We start from the raw sequence: 11239 nt of genomic DNA, 5'->3' as shown, positions 1-11239 counted from the left end.
GAATATCACAGCTAAGATCCAGATGGATACTGAACCATACCACATGCTTCCATATTGCAATGGTTCCCAAATTTCACATGCCTATTTGTTTCTGGGGAAAATGCTGTATAACTTTTGTCTCTTTTCCATACAATTTATAATGTATTACAAATGAGACCTAAAACCACTATTCTTTGTAACCCCCCCCCATATATTTATATATATATCGTTTCCCCTCCCTATCTTTCTCTTCTACCTATCACATGAAGGAGTAGAGCAAGACCACCTATACCCTGAAGGTCCCAGGCTGAGCCTAGACTTGTATCTGGACTCCTACCAGTACCCTCTGCTGATTATGGGAAACAGTGGAAGAATGCTGGAAATAGAACCACTATCAACTTCTTTTCTCCTCTCTGCAGTTCTTGGTTTCCTTCTGCCAGCTCTCCAAGTTAATGGAACAATCACAAAACCAGTCCTATTGTTTCAGTAACACTATTTAATAATTATGAGTTCTCCCACTATTGCCTTGTTATTTCTGCTGCTTCTCTCCTTCTGCATGTAGGAAACTAATCTCTTTTCCTTCCTTATATTTTTGTCCCTATCCCTCTATCCAGTGTCACACATATCCCACTAGAAACCTTCTCCCTTCTACTGTACCTTTTAGAATTTTCTATATGAGTAAATTCTTCATCCTGGATATCTTTCTTTAATACTCTTATCTGTTGGCTCTCACTGAGAACAATTCCTCTCTAACAGTACAATATGCTTGACTATCCTCTCCAGCTCAGCCCATTACCCTTAATGGTCTTTGAGGGAGAGTTCTAATACTCTGCTTTCCATTGACACTTCCAGTTTTATCCTTTGCTTCCTTCACAAAATAATCTTTCATTTTCTACACAGTTAAAATTATAGTAGTTGTAGAAATCTGAGCCCCCCAGGACATTCTCCCTCCTTTCTTTAGGAGCTTGGTGCTTGAATCACATCTTGAATATGGATGTTGATGCTTTCTCACACTCTTCCAAATTCCTCAGCCTCTTCAAGTCCTATGCCCTACTCCTTTATACACATCAGCTATAATGAGGGATGATCATACACTAGATCTTGCTTGTACTCACAAGCATTCCATTTCTGTAGTTAAAGACATTCTAGTAAGTGTGACTTGTATGATTCCAACTCTCCCTAAAATTTATTTCTCTTGTACTTCCTCATTGTCATCAAGACTTCCAGTCCTTCTACCCTTCAGAATTTTCTCTGCTCTGAAACATAATAAGAAATCAAAATTTCCTTGATTATTAAAAATAGTATAGCAATTATTTTTTCAGAATAAAGATATATTTTTAGTCCATTCAAACTTTATTTCTCTAGTCAAAATGAATTGGTTGTTTGAGTCTTCTTTGGGATGACTCACCCTCATATTTCAATAGTGACTGAGATAGTTTTAAAAGATCTGTAGGCTCATCTGTAGACATAAAATCAGCTTGTAATTCTTCTTTCACCAAGACAAATCTAAAAGAGAATGCCCTTAGCCATTTCTTCCCTTCCTCCTGGCCTGTTTTTGCTTTTTTATCTTTTCTCTTTATTTTGTGTTTATTGTGACCAGATTGTACTAAAATAAAATTTTGGAGTCTGTGGGGGAAAGTACAGGGAGGGATTTTTTCCTCCTAAGAATTTTCTCTGGGAATGTCTATGAATACACACACACACACACACACACACACACACACACACACACACACACACACATATAAAAAGATCTAATTCAATAAACATGAAGTGCCTCCTTTTGCCAGTCTCTGTAAGAGATACTGGTGATAAAAAGGTTAGAAAATGATGCAGTTCTTGCCTCAAGAAGCTTCCATTCTATAAGAGAGAAGTATACCAAGAAGTATGTTGTAGGAGTGAATGTGTTAGGAACAAGGGAGAGAACCACATAAAGTGCTAGAAAATTCTCCTATTGCTTTTTCTTTATTTTGATTTTTGTTTTAATGATCTTTATTTTAGGTGGTAAAAAGATTTCGTGATGGTGGTTATAACACATTGGTCTCTACATGTGTTGGTGAAGAAGGTTTAGATATAGGAGAAGTCGATTTAATAATCTGTTTTGATGCTCAGAAGAGTCCAGTTCGTCTTGTACAACGAATGGGCAGAACGGGTCGCAAACGTCAAGGCAGGATAGTTGTTATTCTTACAGAAGGAAGAGAAGAAGGTGTATGTATATTTTTGGTGCATAATTTAATGGTTAAAGTTTGAACATTTTATGCAGTAGGCAAAATGAAATTTTGACTCAGTTTCAGGAATACTAACAGGAGCATTAATTTTTCCCATTAAATATTTCTAATAGTTTTCTTTTGCTTTTCAAAGAGTTTTAAGCCAAATTAATATAAAATAATTTTCCTTTATATACATACCATGGTATTTTGGTATCCCCCATTTAGTAATGAACAATATTTGTAAGGTTTTGCAAATGAACTGTAAAGACATTTTCTTGCTTTTACTTCATAAGCATAAAGGTGAACATAATTATGTTTTGTATTTGGGGATAGCTTTTTGTTTTTACTTTGGTTGACTTTTATTAATAATTTACACTTAGTCATTCATGTTCTCATCTTGGATTCTTATTTTTCACTTTTCACTCTTTGTTTTCCATTGACACTTCCAGATTTATCCTTTGCTTCCTTTACAAAATAACCTTTCATTTTCTACACAATCAAAATTATATTAGTTTGTTCTTTATGAATAATAATTTATGTAGTCCTTGTAATACTCTTGTAAAACTTTTATTTCCTTTATAGCTATTTATAAAATTCTAGCACATTTTTGTGTTAGCCCAAATTTAATTATAGGATGCTCACTGTAGCCAAAATAAGTCATGTATCCTGATGTAAGCAGGAAAGTATTAGATTAGTAGTTGGAATACCTACTCTTTACTTTGACTGTAATTTTATTACTTTCCCTACCTGTAAAACTGGGAAAATAAATCTGGATTGGTCAGAGATACACATAGGATCATACCTTGAAAAATATAGCTCTGTTTATTAATGTAAAACATTTATTATTGCTTTTACTTCTATTAGCTAAAAAGTAGAGATTGCTAAAGTTTTTTTCTAATTCAGTATTCAGTATTTTTGAATATGAAAAAGTTTAACTATTCTTTCTCCAACAGAATGGGTAGTTGTTTATAAATTGTTAAGAATCATAGTTTAAGACTGCAAAGGAGCCTTAGCTACATGTATTCCACTCTCCCATCCCTGCCTATCCCTTCCCATGCCCTTATTAAACAAGGGAGGCAGCTGAGACCCAACAGAGTGAGTGATTTGCTCAAAATCGTATAGCTAACAGATCTGAATTCTGTCTGAGATGGGAGTCCAAGTCCTCTTGATTCCAGAGCCAGTGCTTTTCCTGTTATAATACTTTACTTTCTTGACTAGACTAAGTTATCTTAAGAAACATAGTTCTCATTCTAGATTGATGTTAGGCAGATATGGCTATACTGTAATTCATATTGTTTGCCTTGAAGTATAACAATATAGAAGAAAAATCTATTGCAGTGTGTTGGGCAAATGGTCCTCTCTCTTCCAAAATTTATGCTATAAATGAATATATTGTGCTGTTAATTCTTTTGTGACTAAAATTTAATCAAACAGAGCCCCTCTTATTTCTGCCCCAAATCCTCATTATTGTTTATTGATAATTTATGCTAATTAGATTAAAGCTATTGCAAAGATAGATTAAACATAGTATAGTTTATACAGTGAGATAGAGAAATGTATTCATTATTAAATTTATTTGAAGCTAATTGAAAAGAGGATCAGTTAGGATAATGATCTTTGACTGTTTTAGTGAATTATATAAATGTCATCTATCCTCATTTTTTTCTTTCCCTTTAGTCAATTTCTAAATTCACCTGATTAGAATAATTAAAGTTTTATTTATTATTTTATCTAGAATAAAGTTACACCACTACCATCACCAACAACAAAAACAACTTCTATTACTGCAAAATGGTAATTGCAAAATAATTTCTAAGATTAAGTTTTTTTTTTAAAACAGGCTTATAATCGAAGTCAGTCTTGCAAAAGAAGTATTTATAAAGCTATATCTGGTAATAGTAGGACCTTTCATTTTTACCAAGGAAGTCCACGTATGATTCCTGATGGAATTTATCCAAAATTACACAAAATGTTCATCAATGAGGAAATTTATGAACGAGCAAAGCAATCTAAAATACGTAAAAAATCATCTGTCTTTTCATTTGAGGATGGTAAGTTGTATTTTTTAAATAATTGAATCTATTCTTTTATTACCATCTCTATTATAGTTAAAAATTTATATGTTACTGTTACTTATCACAGCTTTTAAGAAACAATAATATTTTTCCCTTGAGGAGGGATATTGTACATTGCTAGAGGAAAGGTGACACTGACTGACCCTATAAAGATAATGATAGAGACCTTGACCATAGCATAATAAAATAAAGTTAGTTGGGATGTTGATAGCTAGACATAAATATTGGTTTTAATATCAAGAAAAATATGAGGCCTTACTGCTCTCAAGAAAATGAAAGACTTAGAGATACCAGTTCTGTGCAGAAGAAAGGCTTCTGACTTCTTATCTCAATCTGTATGGTAGTCATTCTTCTACTTATTTTGTACTGTATGATTCATAGGCTCATAGACTTAGAACTGAATCCAGTTTTCTTAGTCTAGAGATGAAGAAATTAAGACCCAAAGATTTGGGGCAGCTAGGTGGTGCAGTGGATAGAACACCAGCCCTGGAGTCAGGAGTACCTGGGTTCAAATCTAGTCTCAGACACTTAATAATTACCTAGCCGTGTGACCTCGGACAAGCCACTTAACCCCACTTTCTTGCAAAAAAAACAACCTAAAAAAAAAAGACCCAAAGGTTAAGTCATTTATTCAAGACCCTATAAGCAAAGGTTGGATTTATTATACCCAGGCCCTCTGACTTCAAAAGTAATCTGATTATGTTTTGAAATGTCTTTATCCAGTATTTATCTATTATTATTGTTATTATTATTATTAACATGTTTTTTATTCATTTTTCTTACTGTATGCCAAGATAGTTTTCAACAATCTTTGAAGGTTTTGAGTTTCACATCTTTCTCCTTCTCATCTTTCTTCCCTCCCTGCTTCCCCTGACAGAAAGCAATCTAATATAGGTTATACATGTATAATTATATTAAGCATCCATATTAATTATGTTGTGACAGAAGAATCAAATTAAAAAGGGAAAAATTAGAAAAAAACAATATACAAGATAACTTTTTTTTTTTTTAGATTTTGCAAGGCGATGGGGTTAAGTGGCTTGCCCAAGACCACATGGCTAGGTAATTATTAAGTGTCTGAGTTCGGATTTGAACCCAGGTACTCCTGACTCCAAGGCCGGTGTTCTATCCACTGCGCCACCTAGCCGCCCCACAAGATAACTTTTAAAAATTGAAGATAGTAAATTTTGGCATGCATTTAAACTCCATAGTTTCTTCTATGGATGTGGAGGATGGTATTTTCCATCACAAGTCTTTTAGAATTGTCTTTGATTATGATGCTGCTGAAATGACTGAGTTCAACAAAGTTGATCATCATGCAATGTTGTTGTTAGTGTGTATGATCTTCTGGTTATGTTCATGTCACCTAGCTTCAGTTCATATAAGTCCCTCATGATTTATTTACGAACAGTAGACCTCTATCACATTCATTTATCAGAATTTGTTTAGAGATTCCCCAGTTGATGGGCATCCTTTCAGTTTCCAATTCTTTGTCACCACAAGAAGAGTTGCTATAAATTTTTTTGTACATGTGGGTTTTTTTACCGTTTTATTGTGATCTCTTTAAGACACAGACCTAGTAGTGTTTTTTGCGAATCAAAGGATATGCATAAAAAAAGGATATGCATAGTTCTATTTTCATTTGGATTTAATTCCAAATTGCTCTCCAGAAAGAGTCTTGATCTTTTATAATTCTATTTCTTCCTTGGATTTAATATGTTTGAATATATTCTTGATCTATACAGTAACTTCTATTCTTTCCACCCTTCAGAATTTTACCTGTTCTGGCTCTACTCTTTCTCTTCCCCAGTTTTAATTTGGTCAATTGGACATTATCTTCTCTGTTCAGATTTTAGTTCTTTTGTCCAATTGATGATCAAAACTTCCCAAACTCTTCCTGTGGATTATTACTATCACTCTTTTCCTACTTTCACTTGCTGTAGTACTAGATAAATCTGGAATAAATCAAGGGCCCTCACTGTAGCAAGACAATCCTTCTATTCCTTGTTAATTGATTCTGTGTTCTACTCAGCATAATTACTCTTCAAACTTTGTCTCTTCTGTTAATTCTAAGGCAACATTAACAGCTGAAGATAGTTCATTCTTTTTGAAATTTTTACAACATATTTGTTTAATAAACACTTCTGGAATTTTATTAGGTCTTGATCTTCAACTTATTTCTTTTTTTAATTATTAATGAAAGATCTTATTTGTTTTGAGTTTTACAAATTTACCCCTACCCCCCACAGAAGGCTGTCTGTTAGTCTTTACATTGTTTCCATGGTATGCATTGATCTAAGTTGAATGTGATGAGAGAGAAACCATATCCTTAAAGAAGAAAAAAATAATGTATAAGAGATAGCAAAATTACATAATAAAATAATGATTTTTTTTTCTGAAGGTAATAGTCTTTGGTCTTTGTTCATACTCCACAATTCTTTCTCTGGATACTGATGGTATTCTCCATCTCAGATAACCCAAAATTTTACCTTATTGTTGCACTGATGGAAGGAGCAAGTCCATCAAGGATGATGATCCACCCCTCTTTGTCTGTTAGGGTGTACAGTGTTTTTCTGGTTCTGCTCATCTTGTTTAGCATCATCAACTTATTATTTCAAAAAAAATTCTATTTTTCTCTTTTTTGAATAAATTTGGGTAATATTTGTTCTTTTCTAGCCTTCTGATACTTTCTTCAATGTCCACAATTTCTAAAAATTTACCAACAGTAATGTTTAGATTGTATCTGCAAGTTAAATCCTAGGATGTCAATCATATGGTCTTGATTCAATAATTTAAACGTGCCTCTTTGTTATCATATTTCCTCTTGTGTTTCAATTTTCTTTGTACATTGTCAATAAATAATTTGACATTTGTTCTTGTTAGAGAAAATAGAAATGAAATCATACTTGAGTGATAGCTTTTCCCCCCTCTGTTACAGCTTAACATTCAACAGTCTTCTTCGGGCAATTAGTCACTCCTTTCATGATTGATTATCCTCTTTTAGCCATAGCTTAATAAGCACTTTTTTTAGGTTTTTGCAAGGCAATGGAGTTAAGTGGCTTGCTCAAGGCTACACAGCTAGGTCATTATTAAGTGTCTGAGACTGGATTTGAACTCAAGTCCTCCTGACTCCAGGGTGGTGCTCTATCTACTGTGCCTAGCTGCTCCTTAATAAGCACTTTTAAATTATTTTTGCCATTTTATTGTGATCCTCACATTGTTTTGGGCTTTTTTGACACTATTATTATGTAGACTTATGATTAGCATTTTTGAAAATATGTAATTAGTACCTTGTTTGGTTCAAGGACTGGTATCAAAATAGTAAAGAAAAGTTTGTCTGGAGAGGAGAAATCCAATTAATTTTGAGTTCTTTGTAGTTAAAGGTTTTGACTAAGGTGCTATGAAGGGGACAAATAAAGAGTAGAGGACAAATCTTATACTTGAGCAGATAGATAAAGAATTGTTTCTAAAAGTCTAGAGTCAATTTTGGTTTTTTTGGAATAAAGAAGCTTTAAGATGGGAATAGACAATGTTGCAGGAGTGACAGGAGTGACTCACATAAGATAAGTATACTGATACAACTGTTTCTTGGTCCAGCCATTTTGAAAAGTTTGTGTAATGCAAAGAAGATGACCAAAATGATTAATGCCCTTTGACCCACACATCTCAAAAGTTGTATAATAATTCAGAGAAGCATGGAAAGATTTACAGAATGAAGTAAGGAGAATCAAGAAATCAGGATACACATTGCCTCCAAGAAAGAATCCCAAACCACTGAAACTAAGTGCTATATAATAATAATAATAATAATAATAATAATAATAATAATAATAATAGCAGCCTAGTGAAAGATAATCAGATCAAAAGGGAAAAAACCATGAAAGGGTAAAAACATCAACCATAAGGCATGAAACAGATTTTTTAAAATGGAAATTAGTTTGCTTTGGTCTGTATTCAGATTCCATAGTTTTTTCCTCAAGATGTAGATGGTATTTTCCATCACAAGTCTTAAGGTCTTTTTTTTTTACCCTGTGTGCTATTATGTTCAGTTTTGCTGAGTTTTTTTTAAAATTAATTTAAAATTTCTTTGAGTTTTGTACAAAGTTAGGTTTTAACATTTAATCCTTTGCAAGCTTTTGAGCACATTTTTCTACCTGCCTTCTTTCCCTTCCCCCTCCTCCATGACAGTAATTTGATATTGGTTTTACATGTACAAACATGTTTAACATAATTCCATTTTAGTCATGTTGTAAAAGAATTAGAACTAAGGGGGAAAACCATGAGAAAGAAAGAAAGAAAAAAAAAGAAGTTTTAAAACATGAATGTTAAATGCTTTACTATATATCAGATGCCCTAGTTTTTTTCCTCTGGATGTGGATGGCATTTTCTATAAAGGATCTCTCAGGATTGTCCTTAATCACTGAACTGCAAAAAAGAGCTACATCCATCCTGGTTGATCACATAATGTTGCTTTTTCTGTGTACAAATGTTCTACTTCTACTCACTTTACTCAGAATTAGTTCTTGGAATTCTTTGCAGGCTTTCCAGAAGTTCAACTGCTCGAGATTTCCTTTTTTTTTTTTTTGCAAGGCAGTGGGGTTAAGTGGCTTGCCCAAGGTCACATGGCTAGGTAATTAAGTGTCTGAGGCTGGATTTGAACTCAGGTACTCCTGACTCCAAGGCCAGTGCTCTATCCACTGCGCCACTTAGCTGCCCCTGCTTGTGATTTCTTCCAAGAACAATAGCACTCCATCACATTCATATACCATAACTTGTTCTGCTGTTCTCCAATCAGTGAATATCCCCTTGAGTTCTAGTTCTTTGCCACCACAAGAAGAGCTGCTGAAATATTTTTAAACACATGGGCTCTTTCCCCTTTATTATGATCTCTTTGGGATAAAAATCTACTAGTGATATTCCTGGATCAAAGAGTATGCAGTTATTTTTATTTTTTTAGGTTTTTGCAAGGCAAATGGGGTTAAGTGGCTTGCCCAAGGCCACACAGCTAGGTAATTATTAAGTCTCTGAGACCAGATTTGAACCCAGCCAGGTACTCCTGACTCCAGGGCCGGTGCTCTATCCACTGCGCCACCTAGGTGCCCCATTGGTCAGAGTTCTAAATTGCTCTCTAGAATAGTTGAATACGTTCAATTAGTGTCCCAGTTTTTCACACCTTCTTTAACATTGACCATATTGGGTTTTTTTTTTGTTATCTTAGAAAATCTGATAGTTGTGAGGTGTACCTCAGAGTTATTTTAATTGCATTTCTCTAATCAGTAATGATTTGGAGCATTTTTTTCCTGACTATAAATAGTTTTAATTTCTTCATCTGAAAACTGCCTGTTCATATCCTTTGACAATTGGGTCAATCGGAGAATTACTTTTATCTTATAGATTTGATTCAGTTCTATATATATATTTTAGAAAGGAGTCCTTTATCAGAAGCACTAGTTGTGCAAATATTTCCCAGCTCTCTGCATTTCTTCTAATCTTGGCTGCATTGGTTTTATTTGTGCAAACTATTTTAAAATAGTTGAAATCATCCATTTTGCAATTTATAATGTTCTTTGTCATTTGTTTATAAACTCTCCTAATTGTTCTCCTAATTGTTCTCCTAATTGACTGAAGGTATCACTCTTTATGTCTAAATCCTGTACCCATTTCACCTTTATTTTGGTATAGAATGTTGATTAAGTTATTCTTTTCTATAAGCCTTTATATTTTTTGACTTCTCTAGTATCGTATTTCAATTCTCTGTTTTTTCAATATTGACTGCTGAATTTTTTTTTTTTATCCTGACTGTGACTCTGTAGTGCTTGTGTTTTTCTTTCTGGCTGTTTGAAATATTTTTCTTTGACCTGGAAACAGTAATTTTGCTTTGATCTGAATTTTGGCTATCATGTTTCTGGGTGGTTAATTTCAGAAGGTGACTGGTAGATACTTTCTGTTTCTACTTTATTTTCTGATTCTAAGATATTTGAGTGTTTTTTTTCCAAGATTTTTTGAAAATGATGTCCAGTGGTAGCTAGGTGGTGCAGTGGATAGGTTACTGGCCCTTGAGTCAGGAGGATCTGAGTTCAATTCCAGCCTTTTTCACTTAATCATTACCTAGCTATGTGACCTTGGGCAAGTCACTTAACCCCATTGCCCTTCAAAAATCCAAAAAAACCCCACCCTGATTCAAGACTCAATTTGGGACAGCTAGTTGGTACAGTGGATAGATCACTGGCCCTGGAGTCAGGAGGACCTTAGTTTTTCAAACACAACCTCAGACAGTTAATAATTACCTAGCTGTGTAACCTTGGGCAAGTCACTTAACCCCACTGTCATGTAAAACCAAAAAAAAAAAAGAAAATGATGTCTAGGCTCTTATTTTTTGGTCATGGAATTCAGAGTCCAGTGAGTCTCAATTTTTTTTCTCCATGATCTGTTTTCCAGATCATTTTTTTCTCTTGAGATTCCTTACATTTTCTTCCATTTTTTCAACCATTTTTTTTCCTCAAAGATTTTATTTATTTTGAGTTTTACAATTTATCCCCTAATCTTGCTTCCCTCCCCTTCCCCCATAGAAAGCAATTTGCCAGTGTATACATTGTTTCCATGGCATACATTGATTCAAATTGAATTCAAATTCAAATTTTCTTACTTAAGGAAGAAAAATAAAGTGTAAGAGATAGCAAAATTACATAATACAATAATTTTTTTTTCTAAATTGAAGATAATAGACTTTTGACTTTGTTCAAACCCTACAATTCTTTCTCTGGATACAATTGGTATTCTCCATCACAAATATCCCAAAACAGTCCCTGTTGCACTAATGGAATGATCAAGTCCATCGAGGTTTGTCATCACCTCCTGTGGCTGTTAGGGTTACAGTGTTCTGGTTCTGCTCATCAGTTCATGCAAATTCCCTCCAGGCTTCCCTGAATTCCCATTGTTAAGCCATTCCCCTATTGATGGACATTTACTTGATTT

General features: G+C 33.9%; 1 protein-coding gene across 1 annotated transcript in view; it reads left to right on the top strand.

The window, feature by feature from the left end:
• Positions 1-11239, top strand: part of LOC141522414 (Fanconi anemia group M protein-like) — a 141099-nt gene that overhangs the window by 75309 nt on the left and 54551 nt on the right. The window contains exons 13-14 of the mRNA XM_074235849.1: positions 1981-2187; positions 4030-4240. Of these exons, the coding sequence (XP_074091950.1) occupies positions 1981-2187; positions 4030-4240 (418 nt within the window). The remainder of the gene's footprint in view (positions 1-1980; positions 2188-4029; positions 4241-11239) is intronic.

Source organism: Macrotis lagotis, chromosome 4 (genome assembly GCF_037893015.1).
Source record: "Macrotis lagotis isolate mMagLag1 chromosome 4, bilby.v1.9.chrom.fasta, whole genome shotgun sequence".
Taxonomy (NCBI): Eukaryota; Metazoa; Chordata; class Mammalia; order Peramelemorphia; family Peramelidae; genus Macrotis; species Macrotis lagotis.
Note: the sequence above shows the minus strand (reverse complement) of the source record. Positions and strands in the feature narration are given on the sequence as shown.